This window comes from Lichenostomus cassidix, chromosome 13 (genome assembly GCF_008360975.1).
Source record: "Lichenostomus cassidix isolate B80296 chromosome 13, HeHo_3.0, whole genome shotgun sequence".
NCBI lineage: Eukaryota > Metazoa > Chordata > Aves > Passeriformes > Meliphagidae > Lichenostomus > Lichenostomus cassidix.
In genome coordinates this window covers 1,673,513-1,697,634 of record NC_139494.1, presented here as the reverse complement: position 1 = coordinate 1,697,634, position 24,122 = coordinate 1,673,513, and the positions used below count along the sequence as shown (strand labels likewise).

Genomic DNA, 24,122 nt, shown 5'->3' with positions numbered 1-24,122 from the left:
CAGGTGAACACCCCCAGCTCTCCAAGCCTTTCCCCTGCCTCACTCCAGCATTTGTGTTCTGCACAGTCCTTGCTGCTGCATCTCTGACACCCAGGTCCTGCTAAAACCACAATGGTCACAGTGTCAACAGCTGTGACAAGTGACACGACAGCACCGGAGGCTGTGAGGGTGGCAGGAGAGCAGTGCCGGACACCCGGCTGTCCATCCACTGTCCATCCGCTGTCCATCCGCTTCCCAGCACCCACAGGCACTGCTGCAGGAGGTGGGATGGCCCTGGACACAGCCTGAAGCTCCGTGGAGCAGCAGGGCAGGGCTGCAGCAAGGACTGTCAGCTAAGTGAGTTTCTCCCAATATCTTTAACAGCACCAAGTGCTGGTGCTGCACCTGGGTCAGGACAACCCCCAGGGTCAGTCCAGGCTGGGGATGAGCAGCTGGAGCTACCCTGGGAGAAGGACTTGGGGGTGCTGTGGGTCAGAGCTGGACCTTCCCCTGAACCCCCTGAACCTGGGCTGAGCCCCCAGTGTGGGCAGCAGGGCAGGGGGGATTCTGCCCCTCTGCCCCCTCAGGTGAGACCCCACCTGCAGAGCTGCCCCCAGCACAGGGGAAGTATCCAAGGCCAGGTTGGACAGGGCTTGGAGCAACCTAGAGTAGTGGAAGATGTCTCTGCCCATGGCAAGGGGTGGAATGAGATGGGCTTTAAGGTCCCTTCCAGACAAAACCACTCTGATTCTGTGAAAGCTTTAAAGCAGTCACACAACTCATCACCCTAAATCTGCCTCCCATCACTGCCAGGAGAGCAGGACCTGTAGGCAATAGTACAAGGACTTTCCTTTTGTGCTTGATTCTTTTACCTTACCCAGAGCTTCAGCAGCTCCTGCAGCCCTGTTCCTCGGAGCCCCTCTGCCCTCAGCCCCTGCAGTGGTATCCGGATGCACTGAAGGTATTCTTGGGGCTCAGTGGGTCACCAGTGACCCTGGGCTGCACCAACCCCCCTTTCCCACCAATATCTGGCCCTGGGATTCTGGGATGACCCTCAGTGGAGGAGAGGGAATGAAACAGCATCTTGCTGGCATCTGGAGCAGCTGGAGTCAGCTCAGCTGCAGGGGAACCACATCTCTGCCCCGCATCCCTTGGCACTGCAAATCCACCATCAGGCAGGGACTGCACAGCCCCAGTGTTGCAGCCAATAGGACCTAGCTATAGAACCAATATTCTGTAGAACCACAGAATCATTTCGGTTGGAAAAGCCCTCCAAAGTCTAACAGTTCCCCCAGCACTGCCAAGGCAGTCCCTAAATCATGTCTCCCCAAGCACCACATCTACACATCTTTTAAATCCCTGCAGGGATGGTGACTCCACCACTGCTCTGGGAGGTCTGTGCCAGTGCCTGACCACCCTTTCCGTGAAGAAAGGGTGGGATTTGAGGATTTGAAATCCCACATACACACCATTTCTTGCACAAGGCCACCACACCAGCCTATGGCAGGTCCCCTGCAGTCCCTGTGGGCACAAATGCCACCTGCAAGCCCAGCCCAGCTCAGCAGCAAAGGGTTAAGTGCCAGCCCAGCTCTCCGGGAAGCTTTCCTCTCCTGCTTGCCAAGGTTTAAATTTAGCCCCTGCGTGAACCCAGGGGACGTGGGCATCGGGTTGCTCCAGGGCTGGCAGTGCTGGGGAGCACCTGCTGCTGCTGTTTCATTGCAAAAATTCCCCCAAAAGCTGGGACGGGGCAGCACAGTTGGGGTGGGCAAGCTGCAGAGACCCTCATGCCACACCAGCCACTGGCTTGGGTTCACCCCAAAAAAGACACATTCTAGGTCCATCCAGCAGCTCCTGTGAGTCCCAGGGGTGCTCCATGCCCGGGTTGATCCCAAGCCTTAAGTTTGCTCCTGGCCACTTGGATTAGATATGGGGGAGCTCCTGCTTGGGGTAGGGTGGGTTTTGGGGAAAGCCCAATATGGACACACCATTCCTGCGGCAAGATAGGCAGAGGAACGGGGAAAGGAGCCGTGGTGGGGATGGAGCAGCAGCTCAGGATCCTGCCGTGCTCTCAGCACCGGGGATGGGACGTCCCCAGAGAGGTCTGCAGGTCCCCAAACTCCGGGGCAGCCCAGCCCGTTCCATGGGATCACAGGCCCGGAAGGTGTATGGGGTGCGGGGATGCCCTGGGACCTTCCTGCGGTTTGGGGAGAGCGGCGCGGGGTGAGGGATGAGCCAGCGGCCCCCCGGCAGGTCGCCGAGGCTGGGGGCGGCGGTGGCATCCCTGCAATGCGCTTGGCATCGGCTGCCCCGGCTGGCGCTCGCCGAGTCCATGTGATCGAGGGCTTGCTCTGTGCCGCCGCCGGGTCCAGCCGCCGGGACGGCGACGGAGCCACAAGGTCGAGCCGACAGAGCGGCCCCAGCCCCGAGCGGGGCTCCCCGGCACCGGCTGAGACCCCCGGGCTCCTCCCTGCCGCCATGCCCCGCGGGAAGAGGGACCCCGTCCTGCTGTCCCCCGCCGAGCTGCCCGGCCCCGATGGCGAGGGTCCCCGCACGGGTGGCGACGGCCGTCTGTCCGCGGAGCAGGAGGAGGAGGACGGACACCTCCCGGGGCTTCCCCGCGACGACCTCACCAAGAGCATGTCGAGCTCCTCCTTGTCCTCCTACCACTCCGCCCTGTGCTCGGACGGCACGGAGACCTTCAAGGACTGCCTGGAGTTTCTGGACGAGGAGGGATCGCCCGGCCGGGCTGCCCCGGGGCGCTGGGCTCCGGCGGGGGCCCCCAGCGTTCCCCCGCCGCCCGGCCCCCTCTCCCGCCCGCAGCGGGCTCAGCTGTCCAGCGCGGCTAAGAATAGCCCAGCGCCGGGGCAGGGGGGCAGGATGGGTCCCCTCGGTGGGGACCGGCAGCCTGTGCCGGCCGCTGCCGCCGGCGGGGAGCCCGCCGTGCCCCGCCAGCCCGGGCCGATGCTCGCCGGGGCTCCCAGCGACTCGGACGAGGTGGACGGCGAGGTGCAGGCGCTGACGGCCAGGGCTTTCCGCAGCCTCTCGGGGCTCCCCGGAGCTCGCCTCGACATGTGCAGCTCCCACACCTCCTCCAGCCTCTCCAACTCGCTGTCGGAGGACGGCGGGCGGCCGCGGCGGTGGCCGGCGGGCGCCGGGGAGCCCCGGGGGGCAGCGACGGCTCTGCACGGCAGGGTGGGCTGGCCCTTCCCCGCCGGCCTGGACGGGGAGCTGCTGGGCAAGGAGCAGTTCGAGTGCGTGGACGTGGAGTTGGAGAGCGGAGAGGCCAGGAAGGGCCACGGCAAGAAGAGGACGGTGCCCAAGCGCCAGATCCTGCTGAAGAGGAAGGAGAGGAAGGAGACGGGCTTTGGCTCCTGGGGAGATGGCCCAGCTCCCCAGCCCCCTGCCAGGAAGGAGCCCCCCAGCAAGGGCAGAGCCATCGGCGAGGATTTCAGGCTCAACTACCAGCAGTTCATGAAGGCGGCATCCCTGGACGCCAACACCGACAGGACCAGGGCGGCCTCGTGCCTGGTGAAAAACGTGCTGGCCAAGAAGATGCAGTACGAGCAGCGCATCAAGATGGAGCAGAAGGGGCTGCGGGGCAGCTCGACCTCCTCGGGACCGTCCTCCGCCGGCACCGACATGCTGGGGGATGGTCTGGAGGGCAAGTCCAGCTCGCTGTCCCGCTCGGACTGCAGCTTCTCTGCCGAAGATGTCCGGGTCGGAGGGATGCCGGTGGCCACGGCGGCCGCGGGGAGCAGCACCACCACCCATCCCACCAAGGGCGTGGTGCTGAGCGAGGCCACGAGGGAGACTGTGTGCAACCTGAGGAAGACGTTCAACGAGCTCAACCAGAGGATGAAGTACCAGGAGGTGCTGGAGGGCCGCTGGCTGCCCGCTGCCGCTGAGGAACACGCGTCGGAGAGGATCTGCTACCAGCGAGCACGAGCCTTGTTCGAAGCCCAGCCGGGGGTGGGGAAGGTGCTGGATGTCGCCCCCAGATTTGGGAGGGGGCCGAGGCCATGGCCCAGCTTGAAGGAGCGAGCCATCGGCCCCATCCATTCCCAAACCCTCCCCTTCAAGGCCGAGAGCCGGGCGCAACCCGCCGCCGCCCCGCGCCGCCACTTCGCCTCCACCCGAGCGCAGGAGGTGAGGACGCTGCCGCAGAGCCAGCCGGAGAAGCCACCAGCAGTGCCCCGCCGGCCGCCCAGCCCTGGCGTCCCGGCGCCCCGGGGGTCCCCGCCAGCCACGCCCCCCAAGCCAGAGGAGAAGGGGAAGGGGCGAGTCCCGCAGCCCCGGGACGTGCGCAAGCTGGTGAAGAGCAGCTACAGCCTCAAATTCGGGACTGCCGGCACCTCCCGCGGCACCGTGGCACCGGCGAGCAGCGGGGAGCCGCCCCCGGCCGCCCCGCTGGTCATCCACTGCACCTCGGTCCGCCGGCCGGAGCCGGCGCCGGCGGGGGAGGAGGTGCTGGCGGCCCCCGGCAGAGAGGCAGCCCCGGCGTGTGCCGAGGGACCCGCAAAGCCCAGCGCCAGCCGGCCCGCGCCCTCCCACAGCTCCCCCATCAACATCACGAGGGTCCAGGCCACGCGGAGGGGAGCTGCAGCCGCCGAGGAGCCACCGGCATCCCCCCCGCGCCGGGAGCGCAGCGAGCTCAGGGTGCCGCCCCGGGCGCCCGTGCCCGACGGGGTGCCGCACGTGGAGACACATCTGCACGTCCTGGTGGGCCGGCCGTCTCCGGTGGCCAGGGAGAGCTCCCCGGCTCAGAGCAGCGCGGTGCTGCGGACAGAGAAGACCGTTCTCCTCCCTCCGCCGCCGCCGAGTCCCACGGAGGCGAAGGAGGTGCGTGGCCATGGCAGCTCCAGAGCGCTGCACGCCGCCGAGGGGCCGGAGTCGCTGGGGCAGCGGCACAGCGGCAGTGACAGCAGGGACCCCCGAGCCGGAGCCCCGGCCGGCAGCAGCGGCCGCGCACTGCCTGCAGCCCCGGCGGCGAGGAGCAGCGAGCCGAGGCAGGAGCAGCCCGGCAGCCGGCGGGTGTCGGTGGGTGGCAGTGGCTCTGCTGGTGGCCCTGCCGCCCCGCTCCGAGCTGGGGAGGACAGCGAAGGTCCCCCTGGGCGGCTGCCGGAGCGGAGGGAGGCCTGGGAGCATTCGCCACAATGGCCGGCGGCCACAGAGCCCTACCTGCCTGCTGCCCCGGCAGAGAACTCCAACTACTTGGCAATCCCCGAGAGAGCCCCCAAATCCACGCTGGTGCCAAAGCTGCCCTCAGCTCCCAACCCGGCCAGCGCATCCTTTGGGACCTCCATGGTCACCAACATGACCAACTCATCCTTTGGCTACCCAGCAGCCTCCAGCCTGGCCAGCACAACATTTGGGACCCCCTTGGTTTCCAACTCCAACAAGTCTTTTGGGGCCCCTCTGGTTCCCAACCTGTGCAGCACATCCTTTGGCACCCCCTTGTTCCCCAATCCATCTAGCTCATCTTTTGGGAATCCCTTGGTTCCCAATGCACCCAGTGCATCCTTTGGCACCCCCTTGGTTCCAAATCCATCCAGTGCATCTTTTGGGAGCCCCTTGATCCCAAATCCATCCAGTGCATCATTTGGGTCCCCACTGGTCCCAAATCCATCCAGTGCATCCTTTGGGAACCCCTTGGTCCCAAATCCATCCAGTGCATCCTTTGGGAATCCCTTGGTCCCAAATCCATCCAGTGCATCCTTTGGGAATCCCTTGGTCCCAAATCCATCCAGTGCATCCTTTGGCACCCCCTTGGTCCCAAATCCATCCAGTGCATCCTTTGGCACCCCCTTGGTCCCAAATCCATCCAGTGCATCATTTGGGAATCCCTTGGTCCCAAATCCATCCAGTGCATCATTTGGGAACCCCTTGGTCCCAAACCCCTCCAGTGCATCCTTTGGGTCCCGCTTGGTCCCCAATGCACCCAGTGCATCATTTGGGTCCCCACTGGTCGCCAATCCACCCAGTATATCCTTTGGGTCCCCCTTGGTCCAAAATCCATCCAGTGCATCCTTTGGGAACCCCTTGATCCCCAACCCAGGCAGCTCATCGTTTGGGTCTCCCTTGGTCACCAACCCGGTCCCCACTTCCCTTGGGCATCCATCAGTCTCCAACATGTCCAGCTCTTTCTTTGGATCCCCTTTTGTCCCCAGCCCAGCCAGCGCTCCACTGGGAGCTGGTGCCTATCCCGTTCCTGGTGGGGAAGTGGCCTGGAGCAAGCCCAGCCCTGGGCCCCTCCTGCCCCGACCCCCCGAGGGCCCGGCTGCCGTGGAGCCCCCAGCTCAGCCCCACCTCGAGGATGGTCCTCATTTCCTCAGGAGGACCGATGGCCCCTCGCCGAGTGGGAAGAGCAGGCAGAGCCCCCCCAAGCCCTTCTCCGCCCCCCTGCCCACCCAGCGGAGGATGCTCGTGGATCCCAACAGCGGGAAGTGCTACTACATGGAGCCGCCGCGGCAGCCGCAGATGAAAACGCTCTACGACCCCGAGACCGGGCAGTACCTGGAGGTGCTGCTCCCACCGGTGGCATCACACACCGGGCTCTACCAGGCACCTTTCAACCCCCTGGTCATGGCCCCGGGGGTCTATAGCCCACCCTATGCCCCCTACGGTGGCTTCCCGGGGCTCCCGGCACCGCCGCCCTCTGCCCCCACACCACCACAGCCCGACCTGCCGGCCGCCGACAACCCCGGAGTCTCCGGGACCTCCAGCTCTGCCCCCAAGGGCGACGGGCCGTCCCCTGCCGGGGGTCCCGACTGCGGGTACCTGGAGAGCCTGTACTACATCCCCACGGGGATGCGGGCCAGCCCCGGCCCCGAGCAGCCCCCGGCCCGCGCCAGCCCCGAGAAGGGGTCACTGCTCCGGATGTGACGGGATGGAGCCGTGTGGATGTCCCTTCCCATGGCCGGGTTTAGCCCAAAGTCAGCATCACCCTGGCACGGGAGAGCCCTCCCACCCAGGGCTGAGCGGGCAAAGCGCCGAGGGGTAGAGGGCACTGGTTGGACCTCACTGGCTTCTCATGGAAACGGGGACAGAAAGCGTGTTTGCCAGTGTGAGCACCTGGCAGCCCTGGGGGGACACGGAGGCGTGGGCCCGGCCAGCAAAGGGACCACACAGCCCCTGCTTTCCCCGGTCCTGCCAGTCCAAACCCATGGGTGACCCGGGCTGTTTGGCACAAGGGGGTGATGGCCTGGCCACCACCGGCCACCCCAGCCACGGCTGCAGCCTAGACACCCTAAAATAGTAATAAAAATGCTGAAACAGCTTTAAGTCTGCTTGTTCATCCTGTGCTTGTGTGGTGTGTAAAGAGGGGCAAGGGGCTGAGGCACTTGGAATCTGCAGTCCATTTATGTGTCTTGTAGTGTCCACCAGATAAATCCCAGTCCCTGGGAGCAGGAGGGGACTCGGCAGTCATCAGTGAGCCCTGAGCCCCAAACTCCAGCCCTGAGCCCTTAACTCCAGCCCTGAGCCCCAAACCACAACGATGAGCCCCAAACCACAATCGTGAGACTCAAACCCTGGTCCTGAGCCCCAAACCCCGGTCCTGAGCCCCAGACCCCCATCCAGCTCCGGCCCCTGCAGGTCCACACCATGCCAGGAAGGATTTGGGTTGAGAAGAAGGGTTTAGGCATTACAGCACTGAGTTACAGCAAAAACCTCCTGGAGAGGAGGCTCTTGCTCGGGGACACCCCACGCACCACCACCCGCTTGCTTCCTGCCGCGACTCCCGGGACGGACGGGCGGCCCCAGCCGGATGCAGGTGCGTGCTGGCCTCGCCTCAGCGCCGCTCGCCAGCCCCAGGGGGTTCCTAGCCCGCCCCGGGGGTTTATAGCCACCCCGCGCCTCCGCCCCATCACTTTGGGCAGGATGCGGCCGGCGCTGGCAGCGTGGCTGGTGCTGAGCCTGCTGGGGGGCACGGGGGCCGAGGGCATGTGCGAGAAGCCCCCCGAGCCCCCGACCCGCTCCGTCCCTGCGCCCCAGCTCAGCGCCGAGGAGCGCCTCTCGCCCCACATGCCCGAGTCCCTGCGCTGCGACGCCTGCCACGCCATCGCCTTCCAGGTGGGGACCGGGGACACGGCAGCCCAAAAGCGGGAGTGAGAACCCTTGCGGGGATGCTTCAGCCTGGGGGAATGCTGCCGGCTCCCTTGGGCACACCGCTGACGGATATTGCCCACTGGCGCCTCAAAAAAGCCCTTTGGGGCTCCTCGTGGACCCTCTAACCCACGCAGAGGTGCTCCTGCTGCCGGGGCTGCAAGGAAGGGGGTGCAGAGCCCAGCTCTGCTCGGGACCAGGGTCATGGCGAGGCTGCCTCTCTCACCGACCGGATTCTGCCTTTTTTCACCCCAGATTGAGGAGCAGCTGCGCAAGGCAGAGGGGAAGATGGGCAAGAAGGCGCTGAAGGAGTCGGACTACATTGAGGTGCTGGAGAGGACCTGCTCACAGGACTGGGACAGGTGAGCGGGGTGTCCCTGGGATGGGAATGGGGGTGTCCCCAGAGATCAGGCTGTTCCCGGGGTTAGGGATGTTCCGAGGGATCAGGGCGTCCCCAGTTACAGGGGGTCCCAAGGGGTCAGAATGTCCACAGGGATGGCGATGGCCCAGGGATCAGAGTGCCCCCGGGGCTGACTCCAGGGACAGGGGTGTCCCCAGTGACCATTTTCCCTCCGACCCCCTTGTCCCCGCAGCTACGGGGTGCTGGAGCTGGACGGGGAGAAGCGGCTGTCGGGGCCGGGGCTGTCCAGGCAGCAGTCCCTGAGCGTGATGGTGTCGGGGGGACCCTGGCCGAGCAGGTGAGTCGGGGCCTGGGCACTGCGGGGGGACCGGGCACTGTCCCCTCGCCGCCAGCTGACCACCGCGGCTCCTCGCAGGCTCTCCAAGATGTGCCACAGCTACGTGGGCGAGCAGGGCGAGGCGCAGATCTACGGGGCTCACCGGCGGGGCCCGGCAGCGCTGCGGCAGCTGCTGTGCCACGGCGACAAGGGACCCTGTGCCGGCCGCAAGGACGGGGGGCCAGAACCCCCCAAGGCGCTGCAGAACGAGCTCTAGCCCCGGCAAGGTTAATGCTTAATGCCCCGGTGACCTTCGGAGCCGACTTCGTCCCCAGCGGGAGCCGACACGTGCCGGGAGGTGGGCGCCTTCCCGGGGTCGCCTGTCACCGATGTCGCCGCTGTCGCTCGACGCCGTGCCGGCAGCAGCGCGGACTCCGTTCGGGCGAGCTGGCAATTACTCTGTAACCCACGGGCTCTAATGTTTCACCACGGCCGTGCTCCGGGCGGGTGCAGCCCCAATTAAAGCAGTTAATGGCTGATCCGTCCCGGGGCTGCGCTCGCTGGTTTCACAACCCCCAGCCAATGGCCGCCCTCCCGCCCGCCGCCCCTGCCATCGCCACCGCCCGGCTGGTGACTAAAGTCCTTCCCACGGCCATAAAACCCCCCCGAGCAGCGACATCGCCGCCGGGGACACGTCGCCGGAGGATGGGGACCCGCTCAGGAGACCTGGCTCAGCCCCAGGTGAATGCAGCCGCCGTCCCTGTCCCCATCCTTTCCTCGGTGTCATTCCAGGGCGGTGGGGAGGGAGGTGCTGGCCAGGGCTACTGACCGCTGCGATGGCCAGCTCGGGGCCAGGATGCACTGCTGGAGCTGGCAAAGGTCGGGGTGAGCCTGGGGACTGCGGTGAATCCCGGGACCAAGGGGACATGCTGAATGCTGTGGCTGGGACATTTCCCAGCACCTGCAGCGGGGATCCCCCTGCACGCTTTTTGGGGAGCAAATTATCACGTAGGGACCAGTGGGTTTTGGAGCCCAGACCTCTCCTCGGGGTCAGAGCTGGCACCGGGTGGGACTGACCTGACACACATGCTGAGCCACGGCCCGGTGTCACCCGCGCCACCCAGGGCAGAGCCCAGCCCCTTTCCCGTGGGACACCTGGGCCCACACTGACCCAGCTCCCGCCTCGTCCTCATGCCAGAATGGGAACCCCGCTGGCTCCCCGCAGACCCCCGGGAAGGAGCTGCCTGCGACGGGCAGGGTGAGTACAGGGGCACCCCTCGGGCAGCACCACGCCCCAAATCCGTCAGTAACGCACCTTCGGATGGAGACCAGCCAGCCGGGACCCCTCCCTCCCCGTGGGGCAGGATGAGGTGCCCGTCCCTGCACGCAGCCCCGGGTGAGCCAGGCTGAGCTGTGCCCCCACACAGCAGGACCCCGGGACGGCCACCAGGCCCCCGCGGCCGGAGATGGACATGCTCTACCTGATCGAGGACGTGCCCCCCTGGTACCTCTGCATCCTGCTCGGCTTCCAGGTACAGCTTGGCAAACGGCAGATCCCAAGGCCCCGATCCCCGCGGTGTGGGGCACCCCACGGCCCCCCAGCCCCGCTGAGCCCCCCCTTATCCCCCAGCACTACCTGACCTGCTTCAGCGGCACCATCGCCGTCCCCTTCCTGCTGGCGGAGAGCTTGTGCGTGGGCAAGGACCAGCTCACCGTCAGCTACCTCATCGGCACCATCTTCACCTGCGTCGGCATCACCACCCTCATCCAGACCACCGTGGGCATCAGGTAGAGCCGCGGCCCCGGCGGGACCCCCTGCCCAGCCCCGGGCCCGGGCGCAGGCATCCCTCTCGTCCCCCAGGCTGCCCCTCTTCCAGGCGAGCGCGCTGGCTTTCCTCGTCCCCGCCAAGTCCATCCTGGCCCTGGACAAGTGGCGATGCCCACCTGAAGGTGAGGGCAGGGAGGTGCAGGGGGTGGCTGGCCGCTCCCAGCCCCCCGGGACCTCCTGACCCCCCTTCATCCCCAGAGCAGATCTACGGCAACTGGTCCCTGCCGCTCAACACCTCCCACATCTGGCAGCCCCGCATGCGAGAGGTACCTCCTGCCACCACCGCCGGGCTCCCCAGCCCCCGGCAGCCTGCTGACACCCTGTCCTCCACTTCTCCATGCCCTGCAGATCCAGGGGGCCATCATGGTGTCCAGCCTGGTGGAGGTGGTCATCGGGCTGCTGGGGCTTCCCGGGGCACTGCTCAGCTACATCGGGCCACTGACCGTCACCCCCACCGTGTCCCTCATCGGGCTCTCCGTCTTCCAGGCGGCCGGCGACCGGGCCGGCTCCCACTGGGGCATCGCCGTGCTGTATGGCATGGGGATATGGGGGACAGGGGTCAGGGATGTCCGACATGGAGCCAGGAGGATATCAGGGGCATGAGGAATCCCGTCTCTCTCCCCCCAGGACCATCTTCCTGATTGTCCTGTTCGCCCAGTACCTGCGGCAGGTCGCCATCTACCTGCCCGGCTACCGGCGGGGCCACGGCTTCGTCCTGCTCCGCGTTCAGATCTTCAAGATGTTCCCGGTAGGGACTGGATGAGATCATCCTGGGGCGGCCCCAAATTCCCCCCTTTACCCACACGTGGGTTCGCAAGCGATGCAGGAGCGTCCCGGTGTGTGCCCCGCAGATCATCCTGGCCATCCTGCTGGTGTGGCTGATCTGCTACATCCTGACACGCACCGGAGTGTTCCCCAGCCAGCCCGACGAGTACGGATACAAGGCCAGGACGGATGCCCGCGGGGAGATCCTGTCTGTGGCACCCTGGTTCCGGGTCCCGTACCCTTGTGAGTGCCCGGCAGCCCCACGGCACGCTGAGCCCCCGATAGCCCTTTGCCCTGGGGGGTGTGGGGCCCTGGTGCAGCACCACTGGGCTGAGGGGCACCTGGAGGGGGACCCAAAGTGGCACCAGGGAGCACTGGGTGGGGGAATCCTGAGGTGTCCCCAACCCTGACCTGCTCTACCCCCTGGGCAGGCCAGTGGGGGCTGCCCACGGTGACCTCGGCAGCCGTGCTGGGCATGTTCAGTGCCACGCTGGCGGGCATCATCGAGTCCATCGGGGACTACTACTCCTGTGCCCGGCTGGCAGGAGCTCCCCCGCCCCCCGTGCACGCCATTAACAGGTACAGCCAGCCGTTCCCCCCTCCACGTTACCCCGCTCACACCGTGGCATCCCTCGGTGTGAGGGACAGATCAGGGATGCTGCAGGCCTTAGGATGGGGACCAGCCCGCCCGTTTTGTTCCCCAGGGGCATTTTCACTGAGGGCATCTCCTGCATCATCGCGGGGCTGCTGGGAACCGGCAACGGCTCCACGTCCTCCAGCCCCAACATCGGCGTCCTGGGCATCACCAAGGTACCGGGGCCAGGGAGGGATCCCGGCTCGGCCGGGGGGCACAGGCACCGTCACCTGCCGCCGGGGTCTCTGTGCAGGTGGGGAGCAGGAGGGTGATCCAGTACGGCGCCGGGATCATGCTCGTGCTGGGCACCGTCGGCAAGTTCACGGCGCTCTTCGCCTCCCTGCCCGACCCAGTCCTCGGCGGGATGTTCTGCACCTTATTCGGTAACTGTTCGCCCCCAAAACCGAAGCGCTGCTCAAAGCAGCCCTGGGCCACATCCCCGCAGCTTCAGGGGCTGGTGAGCCCAAGGGATGCAGGGCAGGTCTGGGGGAGAGCCAGGGCAGCCCCGTGATGCCCGACCCCGCCTGCATCTCCGTGTCTCTGCTGGCAGGAATGATCACGGCCGTCGGCCTCTCCAACCTGCAGTTCGTCGACATGAACTCCTCGCGAAACCTCTTCGTGCTGGGCTTTGCCATGTTTTTCGGGCTGACGCTGCCAAACTACCTGGATTCCCACCCCGGGGCCATTAACACAGGTGCGGCACGAAAAGGCACAGTTTTGGGAGTTTAGGGAGAGAGGAGGGCAGATCTCCCGGGCGCTCGCCCACCCCGGGGGAGCAGCTGGGAAATCCTCACAGCACCCCCGGCTCCGTCCCGCGCATTGGCAGGTGTCCCCGAGCTGGACCAGATCCTGACGGTGCTGCTGACGACGGAGATGTTCGTCGGGGGAACCATTGCCTTCATCCTGGACAACACCATCCCGGGTAACTGCAGCACGCGGGGCCGGGAAGGGGGAAGCAGGGGCGCTGGGGCAGATTCCCGGTGATTTAGAGCTGCCAGAGAGGGTGGCAGGGCCGGGGGTGACCCTGGACATCCCCGCAGGGACGCAGGAGGAGCGAGGGCTGGTGCAGTGGAAGGCAGGAGCGCACTCGGACAGCACGAGCAGCGCCAGCCTGAGGAGCTACGACTTCCCGTTCGGGATGGGCGCGGTGCGGAGGATCCGCTGGCTGAGTAAAGTGCCCATCTGCCCGGTGTTCACCGGGTTCAGGGCCCGGGCCAGGGCCAGGGGCACGGCGGCCGCAGAGGGACCGGACGGCACAGACTCGGTGTGCACCAAGGTCTGAGCGAGGGGAGGCTCCCGGGAGGGTCCAGCCGCAGCTCCCAGGGGTGCTGTCGGGGTTCCGTGGCACCCACCATGGCCAAAGCCAAGGCTTCTGGTGCTCGGCTCGAACGCAGGGCTAGGGAAACACGGTGCTGCTCTTGGGGGATACCCGAGCTCCGGGGAATAGCTTTGGGACTACCACCCCGTGCCGTGCTCCACATCAAGCTTTAGCTGGCTCAGACTCGCCCAGTGCCTGCTGAAGCGCGTCAGCCATCGGAGCCAGCCAGAGCCCCGGGGCCACCCACTCCCACCCGGCCACGGATTATCACGCCGTGCCCTCTGCCCTGGCAGAGTGACCCAGCGGCTGGCACGGGCTCTGCGTGGGGCAGTGTTCAGACCAGCGTTAGGATGCCTAATTTAAGATTATACATTAAAAAGATAAGATATTCAAATGCACGCACCCTGCCAGCGTCTCTGCTGCCTCCTGCACCGTTCCCTTGTCCTTTGAGCACTGCAAAGGCATCAGCACCCTTCCATACTCCCTCCTGGGCTGCCTGACACGGAGACAGGCTGGAGTTCATCCAGGTGTGCTCTGCCTGAGCATGGTGCAGTGCGAGAAGCATGTCAGCACAAGCCCTTGGCAAACCCTTCCTGCTCTGGGAGCTCTGGAGAGCTGGTTCTGTCCCAGCCATGCTGGTGACACTGCCTCGTGCCAGCGGTGTGATCTCAGCTGCAGGCACAGAGGTCGCTGACCCCCCCTGCAACGGGGTCAGGCCAGTCCTGGGCCTGGCTTTAGCGCCAAAGTTGAGCTGAGGCAACATTGCACAACCCCGTCACAGCCCGTGGTGGCACTGCCACACACGCAGTCCCCAGGCTGAGCAGGGAGAGAAGTGAGAAAGTCTGTTAAAGGTGAAGATGAGGGGAAAAAAATCCCAACTTAAAATAAACCCCAAGTGATGCAAATACAACCACCTCCCACGAACACTACCCACACTCTGAGCTCCCTCTTCTGCTGCTGTCCTGGTGCTGCTGCCAAGGATGGTGCTACAGTGCATGACAGCTCTCTGGCCAGCTGGGTCCCCTCGCACCTCTTTGTCCTCCCAGCCCATTTGCTGGGGCTGGAGCAGGAGTGAGAGGAAGCCTGGATGCTGTGCAAGTGCTGCTCAGCCCTGGGTGATGCCACTTCCACTCCAGTCACACCCCAAAGCCAGCAGGGCAGGGGCTGCCATGGACAGCAGCAGCTCCTCCTCAATAAACATCCCAGTGCTACAGGATACAGGAGAGAAATAAAACCAAAGCTAGGAGAGCAGCCCATGGCCAGCTGCTCCACACACTGGCTGCTCCACTCAGTTGCCACCACCTCGAGGTGATGGTGGCCAGGCAGAAGCTCATGGATAAATTGCAGCTGCACAGGACTCGCTGGTGAACCTCACACTGCAGATACAAAACCGCTGCAGAACGATGCTGTGTTATTTGCTGACCTTCTTTAGGTGTCGAGTCTAAACTCTCCCCAGGTAAGTGGAAATCCTGCAGCAGTGCTGACAGCTCTAGGAAGGCCAGCTCTCTGCATGGGAAGGAAGGCAGCACCCAGCACAGAGCCCGGGGTGACTGCATTATAACTTTGCAGAGCAACAGCAGAAGGGGTTGGTGTGGCTGAATTCCCCCAGGAGGGAGAAGCTCTTCCTCCTGGAGCACGAGCGGCTGACACAGCGATGGGGTTCTGCTGCAGGGTAACACCTGTGGCAAGGCTCTGCCTCACCCTGCCCATCCTGCAGAGCTGCAGCTCCCAGCTGTTCCCCTCTGGTTCAATCAGAGCCTGAAACAGAGATATTAAGAGTGAGGCTAGGCTGTTCTGAGCAGAGCCAAGGCTTGGGCTTGATTCTTCTGGACTTGATCGTTGTGGGTCAAATATTGGATATTCCATGAAGCAAGTGTGGATGGGACTGGAGAGGCTGCTGCAGTCACCACTTGACCGTGCAGCTCTGGGGTTCCTGTGCCAAGCACCAAGGCAGCAGCTTTTTAGTGACAGCAGCTGCTCCCAGGGCTGCCAGCAGGGCCAAGCTGGGAATAGTTACAGGGAAAATGAAGGGAGTGCATGGAGGGGGAGAGGAATAAATTCCCATCCGTGGAAGTGTCCGAGGCCAGGGTGGACAGGGCTTGGAGCACCCTGGTCTAGTGGAAGGTGTCCCTGCCCTTGGCAGGGGAGTTGGAACTGGATCTCTGAAGACTTCCAACCCAAAGCAGTCTGTGATTCCATGAGAAGAGTCCAGCTTCAGCCAGGATCCTGGGCCATTGGGTTCCACAGCCTTCCAGGCTGGCATCCATAGTGCCAGCCCTGTCCTCCACACGCTGCCAAGCGAGCTCCCATGTGAGATGCCCAGTTATGAGACAGCCACCACATCAGTTCTACTATTATTTATTTTTTTAAATATTTTTGAAAAAATATAATTTTTTTACAATATTTTCAACTTAAACACTATTCACACTGAACACGTATGGCAGCTTAACCTACCCAAGTATGAAGTTTAAGAAGCCAAAACTGTTCTAGCTTTATTAAAAGAAAAAAAAAACCAACCAAAAACCAAAAAAACAAAAAGTCATTGTGCTGTAGACTATAGTGTAGTGATGATTAAACAAAGCAAGGGAAAAGCACCACTCAAATCACTAATGCTGGGGTTTGCCAGGTTAAATCCAGCTATGGGAAGTTGGATGCTAAGAGTTACATAGGCAGTGCTATGTACGGCGCTCATTCTTGGAAGAAACTGTGATGGATCTCACATCTCCTTGAACATCACGGGGAAGGGGAAGGTTTCTAACATGGTAACACACTGCAAAGGACAGGGAATTGCTTCCTCCCAGTTGATAGGATGTTAGTTCAGTAGCTGAGATCTACAACTCTGTACAGGTCTGTAAGATTTGGGTTAAGCTCACGCTGCTTCCCAGGATCATGATGTTTTGGTAAGGGGGAAAATTAACGTTAGTAACAACACTGATACCTCAAAGGAAAGTTAGCTAATTTGCATAACAATCAAATCTCCTCACTTTCACTTGGAAGTTAAGGCATTATCAGGTGCAAGCTAGCACCAGTTAACACATCTTTAGTTAAAAACAGACCATTCACCGCAAATTCCAAGTCCTGTTTAAAAAGTCAGAGTCTGCAGAAGGTTTTATTAACGTGGTACTTTGTCTCAACTTGACTGGTGCTTCTTACCTCACTGCCTCCTTCGCACAGAGCCAGGGCCCAATTATGTTTCCATTAAACTTTTGACAGATTTACTTAATAACAGTCTCAGCACTTTTATTGAGCATGCAAGACTAACAAAACTTTGGCAATGCATAAGTGTAACACAGTGACAAGAAGAGAGAGCTTTTACAATTAAATCTTCTAATACTGGCTTCACAGTGTGGAAATTGTGCTACATCCACCAAAAGAGGGCCCAGTCTACTCAAATGTTTAAGTACTTCACCCCAGGAACAAACTCCTTTGCGTTTGGATTCAGATTACTCTTGACCTGAGGAAGGGAAAAATAGAAATTGAGGTGAATCGTTATTTTCAGCTTCCATTTTCAAGTTAAAGACAATTAGAGGCAGAGAGCATTAGGAAAGGTTTATGGATTTAGAGCAACAATCAGGTATACAATAGGCTTCTTACATTTATCAGCAGTCTACAGTCTCTAGAAAAGCCCATTCCTCTGTGCTACTCCCTGAACTATCCAACCTTCCTTAGCTCACCTGAGCTAAGCTGGATGAGGGCTCAGGGAATAAGCACAAACCACAGGCATGCACCAAACATAGCAGCTTCCCCTCATGCTGAAATAGCCTTTTCTCAAGCTGAGCTGTTAAAAAGTGCCAGGAGGTTTTTAAATTTTGCTTATTTAAGCAAGAGGTGACTTGTTCCAGGAACTTCAGCCACTTCTGGGAATTTCATGTGTATGAGCACTGTATTGATTTTTTACATGTCTCTGTCTGTGACTCCCCTTGGCAAGCTGCTGCTGCTCAGTGTCCTGCAGTTAGAGGTGGGCAGCAGCACCTCCATTCTTCTTTATCACAAAGAAATGGAGGATTAGGCTTTTCTGATCTTCACTGAGTCTGATGCCTGCAGCTGCCTCAGTTTGGAAAAGTTGGGGTCTGAATCTGAATCTCAGAGCAGCTGTGTGACAGGATGGTGTGAGATCTGTGCTCTGTATCAGAAACTTTGGATTCTGTGAGGGAAAATAAGCGGCCCTTTCCTTTGAGTTATACTCTGCACAGAAGTCAGACAGCAAAACCAGAAATAATCACAGTTTGGCTGCTTTCCCCTTCCTCAGAATTGCTACAGGGATCTGCTGTGGCTCTCCCAATCCCAACCAGACCTTGGGACAGAGCTCAGACCAGCCCAACATGTCAACGCTGGCAGATGCCCAGTGACCCTTTTGCAGCCCTAGCTTCACTCACTGCCCTTCTTTCATAACATCCCACCCACTCTTGAACTTGTGCCATGGACTGGGAAAGGCTCCATGTGGGTATGAAGAAACCCACCAAATAGGTCACATCCCATGAAGACACATCACTTCCCACCCACCCTGCACAGCCAGGCAGGGTTTAACAGGTTCCTACTGGGAAGGACTTCCTCTTGCCATTAGCAGCAACAAGCCCCAGCCTTAGACAAAGATTCAAGCTTTAGAATTAGTTTTAGAAAAAGGATTTAGAAATAGGATGAGAAACTGAACTTACCACCAGATCCTCCAGCGATGAGCTGTCACTGATAACAAGGTCATTGAACTGGTCCTGGATTTGATCCATTGTTTGTGGGAGATCACGGGCTGGAATAAACCACTCATGCTCCTCCTCTTCTTCCAGCATCTCCTGGAAACAGCGCTCAATAAATTCTTCTTCCCACAACTCCTCTTCGATCTGTACAATGAAAAGAAACTGCTTCAGCAACAAATCTATTGTGAGCTCATGGGGTTTTTTATTCCCAGGTGTGTGCACCCAGCTGACCTTCCCAGCTGTCCAACAGGACCCCAGCCCAGCACCATGTCCATGCAGCAGGAAGGACATCAGTGCTTTGTCCCAGTTATTGGGGCTGCAGCTAACAGGGAGTGGCAGGAGAACCCCACAGCCCCAGCTGTTTCGTTTGCAGCTTGTTATGAGCTAAAGGAGAAGGAAAATGTTGGTCCCATGCAAAAATTTCAGCTGTACCAACTAGTCTGGACTGAGCTCACTGCAAGTATGAGGAAGGGAGCTGTGCCAACACACACAGCCAGGAAACACTCCCTAGGAAAGTGTCCTACGGGACTCCTGGGGAAAAAATAACCATGGCCTGTCACTTGGAACAAGCAGCCTCTCCTTGGCTCTTGGTGTGTGCTCACCCACTGTAGCTCTCCTTGGAAACCACACCTGATCCCAGCAGCTGTCAGGAATGCAGCCCTGCTGTCCTGGGAGCAGGACAAACCAAACCATGCAGAACTGACATGCAGTGCAGAGATTAAAGCAGTTTTCCTTGGTTGTTCAGTAAACAGACTTTGGAGGGAGTTCATCCTACAAATTTTCCATGTCCTGCATCACAGTGTTTAAGAGTGGAAAGCAGGGAAATAGAAGCTGGTGTGAATGACTTGCACAGTCCCAAGGGAATGGAAAAATGATTCAGGACAGATTTAGAAGTTCACTCAGTGGAAGCTCAAACAAGTTTTCCCATCTATCCCTCACTTTGAAATCAAACACCTCCTCAATCCTGGAGTGGAAATGCAGTTACCACAAACACCAAATCAAAAACATTACCACCAGAGATCAGGACTGCTGTGTAATCTGGTCCTTGCCCTTGGGGCAAACACACCCACGAGCTCACCTGGTGCTCTGGGGAACAGGGACTCATCCCCACGTGCTCCGAGCTCCGAGCCACCGCCCAGCACTCCAGAGGCATGGAACGCTGACTCAGCGATTCCCCAGAGCAGCACTCCAGCCCGGATGGCACCTCCAGGAGGCACTGCCTCCCTCCTGCCGTGGGCACACAGCCACAGGCTCCTGTTACACTGGGCTTGCCCGGTTCCAGGGGCTTGGTTACAGGCCTGCACCCCTACAGGTGCCTCAATGGCAGCTCCGGGAGTACTAAATAACATTTAATGCCCCAAACATCTGGAAATTAGGACCGCCTGTTTGTATTTTCTAGCTCAAGTTTAACTTGCTCAAGGGCTGTGTCTGCAGCAGCAGGTGACCCAGGTGTTTGTCTCAGCATGACCCTTCTCCCCTCATACTCCCACTTTTCCTCTGCTCTGAAAATGGAATCTGTGCATGAAAAATCACGGCACAACTCTCAGTGCTCCTTCCCAGAGAACTACCCAGCCCACACGTTAACTGTGGTACAGTTCCCAGGGGGAATAAGCCACCAAACGGGAAACACAGCACGAGAGAACAGAGGTTTAGTGAGCAAACCTGCCGCTGAAGGAGCTCAGTGCTGCTGGCACCCTGTGGATCTGATGCTGGCAGCTCAGGCACCAGCACAGCCACAGCTGCTGGAGCACAGGCAGCAGCTGTGGAGTGCACAGAACAAGCTAGGAATGGCAAAAGGGCGTGGAAAGAGGTGGGCTGTTCCCAGCCTCCAGAGGAACAGGAGAGAAAGGGGTGACAGATGCAAGGTGGCAGAGGAAGGTAAGGCTTCCTTCCACTTGATGGCAACGGGAGCTGTAAGACTCAAGTATTAAAATGAGAAGGCCTGTCACCCAGCAGCTCTGTCACCCAACTCCCTGTGGAATGGCAGCACTGTTCCCAAGGCAGGTGTGCAGCTGGAATTGCCAGCTCGGCACTAGGACAGCCAGCATGTCCACACACGAACACACCTCCCAGGCCAGCCCTTCCCAAGTGCCATGCACATCTGTCAACTCCCTCTTCTCCCCTCCCTCCTGCACAAGTAGGGAACTAATGGATGCGTTAGAACATGCTGCACTTCCTGCATTTTCCACCAGGACTACAGAAGATTAGCATTTACTTCCAGAGAAAGGAAGACCTGTCCCCCAGGATCACTCCAGCAAGCTGACCTAAAACTTCCTCTCCAAAGGACTGTCAGTGTGGGACACCAGCTCTGTTCCTCCAGCTGGAAAATGACAAAGGACAGACAGGACACTGAAAGCAGGGAATGACTTGCCTGCCTGTTAAACTCCTCCTCGTTCTCCATCCACATGTACTCGGCAAAGGGGTTGTCATCCTCGTGGGAGTGCCCGTTGATGATCACATCCTCGCTGATGATGCTGGGGCTGGTACTGCTGCGACTTGGGTCCTTCATGGCTGCCTCTCTGATCCCAAACCTGCAACTGAGGAGGGCAGCAATTAAACACGTGCAGATTCCTCACTCCCTGCCTCTGCACAAGCCCAGCCCAAGGGAAGGGAGGCTGCACCTGTATTTGGAGGCTCCAGGCAGCCTTGCCCCAACTGCAGCAGAGCTCTGAGATCACAAAGAACAGTATCAGAAACACCATTCCCATTGTGTGCAGATTCCAGAGACAAATTAATTTCCCAAACTGAACCTCACCAACGCCAAGCACCACGGCCAATGAAAAGCAACAGGAAAAAACAGGAAGCACACGTACTTGCCAGTAGGAAAATATTTAAGGCAACATTCAAAAGGAGAATTTGTTTTCCAAAGCACTTTTAAGTGTTGTGTGTGATGGCATGAGCCAGGTTTCACAGCCCTTTCCCACTGGGAAACCTTGCAGGGAGCAGAAACCATGAGGAATTGACCCTGCACAGGGCCACATGGAAATCTGTTTGTTCTGAGGTGAGTGAGACAACACTGCTGCCCTTCCTGTACCATGCTCATGTACACAGATCAACACTGGAAAAGCTGAGTATTTGTTGGATACTAGTACAGGTAGTATCAATTTTCTTTAAACAGTATGCAAAGTGAGGCAACGACTTCAAAAAAACCTGACCAAAACCACCATGACTCAAGTCAAATTTGAATGTTTTTCTCATGTTAAAATCCACAGTGGAAGTTGCAGCAGCAAGTGAAAACATTTTTATTTTGTTCTCAAAACACTTCAGCTCGTTGTCTGTATATCAAAGAGTGACTTCTTTAGAGAAGAGGGTATCAAAATACAGCCTTGTTATTAGAGTACAAGGGCTTATCACCTACCACCACCTCATATTTTCTCCATGGATTCCAGTTGGTCCTGTTATCTAGGGAATTAAGGCAAGTTTTATTTCAAAACTCTTGATAATACCACTAAAAACCTGCCACATCCAAATGACCAATTAAGAAAAGCACAAAGAAGAAAGAACCTGCCTGGCTCGCTCTGTTCCAGGTTTTTAAATCAAAGGCAAACCCCAGCACGGAAGTCACTGCAGCTCCCTGGAAAGTGCCACAAATGGGAGCAGATCCCGTGTATTCCACTGTGTATTCCACCAGGGGAAAACAGGTTCTTTTTGATGTTCTTTCAAAACAAACTTGCTAAAGATTACTGGCAGCATTGACATAAAACAGGAAAGGACGTTGCATTTAACACCCCAATTCAAGCTTGAAATTGCTTTAAGCCACTTCAGCTGTTCCCAAGCCAACACATGGATGGAGAACAGGAAATAAGGCCTTAAAATTCTGATTTCTGTTTTTGGCCCCTTTTTACTGGCATGTGTTTTCCCCTTCTCTTTTGTGGAGCTAGTCTTGATATTACTATTTTCCTGAAGGTAACTGCCTCAGCAGTGAGGAATCAGGCAGCTTCTGCACAAAGGTGACTGTACCAGACAAGTCCAGAAAGGTAAAAATAATTAAAAAAACCAACCCAAACCTAACCAACCAACCCTACTTGTTTGTGTAAGACCTTGGAAGGTTAATTTGTTGAATCATGGGCCAGCTTTCCCATTTCTGAAGCGTTCCCACTGGACAGAAGCTCCAGCTTTAGGAGGGAGGGAAGAGAAGTCCAGCTTGGACCAAACCAGCTTTGTTCAAGGATCTTCCCAAGGATCACTGGGATGATCTTCAAGAAGGACCCAGGCTTGGCCTGGATGGCTGGAGTTTATCTGATGAAGCCCTCAGTCCATTCATGCTTTTCCCACAGGAAACGTGCCAACACTCACTCATCCTGCAGGAGCAGTGAGGAAGCCCCAGGCCGGTTCCTCACTCACAGCACTCCTAATTTAATTTTCTGCAGCTTCCAGTAGAACAAATAAACATTCCCACTTCTCCACTTCAAGGCACAGACCAAGTTTCTGTGCTCACGTGTGGGACAAGATCAGTCTCGTTTCACCAGTTCTGGATACAACCTTTTCAGGCAGGGAATTCTGAGGGGGAGAGCCAAACAGCACTTCAGTCTTGCAAAAAGTCCCAACCTAAGCTGGCTGCTGCAGGAAACAAGCCCCAGTGCCAGGCTACACTGCTGCTGGGAATAAAAATAACCCATTTTCCATCTGGGAGTAGGTGGGAATCAGAGGAGCTTGAAGCTCCTCACACTAGAAGAGAAAATATAACACTGGCAGTGCTAAGGAACAGAAAATAGGGAGAATTCTGCCACAGTGACACACTGTGAGGTTCTGACCCAAGTTCCTCTGGGATTTTGGTGTAGAGTGGGGTGATGGAGCAAGCACACTGCAAGTGCATAAAGAAAGACACTAAAAAATGTAAGGCTTTTATCTTAGGAATGAAGTCAGAAATTAAAAATCCTGTAACAACAGTTAACCCTGAGTTGTTTTCTGTAGGGAGTGTGGAGCTTGCTGCTCCAGAACATCACTGAGGCCCATTAATTCACCCATTTCCCTCAATTCTGCTGCAGTTACAGCCATGAAGAGCCCTTGACCGACCATCATTAAAATTCAGAGCTTTGTGACTGAAGAGTCTGCATTTAAAACCCAGTCACGAAAGAAGATTATCCACTGCCTTCTCCGGAGGTGAGGTCAGGCCTAATTCCATGCAGCAACCCCAGGACCTTAGCCACGACAGAAAATAACGATGAGAACAATTAAGCAAAAAAATTCAGATATTTGCTTTACGCACCCCAAACCAACACGGGATGGTTTCAGCGGCAGCTGAAGATTAAGGAAAGGTGTTTTAGAGCAGGAGTCAGTGACTTGTTTATCAGCCGGCGATTCCTCCTGCGAGTCGGCAGCGCCGGCCCAGCTCCTGGTTATCTAGCGAGATTAGCACACGGCTCTTATCAGCGGAGCTGATTATAACCGCCCCATAATTATACCCGCCTAACAAACAGATTTCTTAATCAAATTCACGCGGGACGCCACGCTATCTGATATAAACGCTCCCAAGCGCTGCGCCGGAGGTTACCGAACGCAGCCGCTCCTTCGCGCGGGGCTAAGGCGGGGGTTGCCCCGCCACGAACGGGGCCCTCGGCGGCTGCCCGCGCCGCGCTGCGGGGCCATGGCTCGGCACCGGCGGAGCTGTCGGTAGCCCCGGCCCCGCGCCCGGCCCCGCGCGGGCGGTAACGCCGCGGAGCCGCCTCCCCCCGCCCCGCTTTGTTCGGCACCAGCCGCCCCCGCAGGCCCCGGATGGCGCCGCAGACAATACCGAGGGGCGGCCCCGCCGCGGGGGGTGGAGGCCGCGGCCCGGCGCCGCCTCAGGGGAGGGGGCGGCGCCCTCGAGCCCCCCGCGGCGGTGCCGGCGATGCGTACCCGGAGCCGCCCCCGCCGCTCACCTGCGGTGCGCAGAGGAGCCGCCGCTCCGCCGTGACCCGCCGTGACCCGCCCGGACCCCACCGGACCCACCGGCCCCGCTCCGCTCCGCCCGCTCCGCGCTCGGCCCGGCCCGCCCCGCTCCGCCACACACCGCCGGACCTGACGTCACTTCCGCCAACGCCGGGCCCCGCTGGCCCCGCCCCCTCCCCCCGGAAGCGGCGGCGGCAGGCGCGCGGCAGGCCGCAGCACCGGCGGGGGGGTTGCGCGCTGCATGCCGGGAGGCGTA

At 59.5% G+C, this 24,122-nt stretch overlaps 4 protein-coding genes and 1 long non-coding RNA gene across 7 annotated transcripts; 4 read left to right on the top strand and 1 right to left on the bottom strand.

Annotated features, from left to right (window-relative positions):
• Positions 1–844: 844 nt before the first annotated feature.
• On the top strand, positions 845–7,260 carry PROB1 (proline rich basic protein 1). The gene has a single exon (XM_085073261.1). The coding sequence runs from the start codon at positions 2,158–2,160 to the stop codon at positions 6,859–6,861; it is 4,704 nt and encodes a 1,567-aa protein (XP_084929387.1). The 5' UTR covers positions 845–2,157; the 3' UTR covers positions 6,862–7,260.
• A 527-nt stretch (positions 7,261–7,787) lies between these two features.
• On the top strand, positions 7,788–9,296 carry MZB1 (marginal zone B and B1 cell specific protein). The gene is made up of 4 exons (XM_085073264.1): positions 7,788–8,049; positions 8,338–8,444; positions 8,676–8,780; positions 8,859–9,296. The coding sequence occupies exons 1-4, from the start codon at positions 7,858–7,860 to the stop codon at positions 9,034–9,036; spliced, it is 582 nt and encodes a 193-aa protein (XP_084929390.1). The 5' UTR covers positions 7,788–7,857; the 3' UTR covers positions 9,037–9,296.
• SLC23A1 (solute carrier family 23 member 1) lies at positions 9,291–13,702 on the top strand. 2 transcript variants are annotated; one of them, XM_085073263.1, is made up of 15 exons: positions 9,291–9,500; positions 9,958–10,017; positions 10,190–10,291; positions 10,390–10,547; positions 10,621–10,709; positions 10,786–10,853; positions 10,936–11,117; positions 11,215–11,335; positions 11,439–11,595; positions 11,784–11,931; positions 12,057–12,162; positions 12,240–12,369; positions 12,537–12,680; positions 12,813–12,908; positions 13,027–13,702. In XM_085073263.1, the coding sequence occupies exons 1-15, from the start codon at positions 9,291–9,293 to the stop codon at positions 13,266–13,268; spliced, it is 2,013 nt and encodes a 670-aa protein (XP_084929389.1). In that variant the 3' UTR covers positions 13,269–13,702. The 2 variants fall into 2 exon arrangements, with proteins under 2 accessions (XP_084929389.1, XP_084929388.1); XM_085073262.1 differs by having other exon boundaries at positions 10,187–10,291.
• A 1,944-nt stretch (positions 13,703–15,646) lies between these two features.
• PAIP2 (poly(A) binding protein interacting protein 2) lies at positions 15,647–24,021 on the bottom strand. 2 transcript variants are annotated; one of them, XM_085073249.1, is made up of 4 exons: positions 23,857–24,021; positions 20,367–20,532; positions 17,960–18,139; positions 15,647–16,758 (listed from the first exon to the last, which is right to left on the bottom strand). In XM_085073249.1, the coding sequence occupies exons 2-4, from the start codon at positions 20,502–20,504 to the stop codon at positions 16,693–16,695; spliced, it is 384 nt and encodes a 127-aa protein (XP_084929375.1). In that variant the 5' UTR covers positions 20,505–20,532; positions 23,857–24,021; the 3' UTR covers positions 15,647–16,692. The 2 variants fall into 2 exon arrangements, with proteins under 2 accessions (XP_084929375.1, XP_084929374.1); XM_085073248.1 differs by lacking the exons at positions 20,367–20,532; positions 23,857–24,021 and having other exon boundaries at positions 17,960–18,301.
• LOC146431034 (uncharacterized) lies at positions 20,745–23,368 on the top strand. The gene is made up of 3 exons (XR_014854847.1): positions 20,745–20,996; positions 21,902–21,972; positions 22,984–23,368. It is a non-coding gene; the product is annotated as an uncharacterized LOC146431034 (long non-coding RNA).
• Positions 24,022–24,122: the final 101 nt, after the last annotated feature.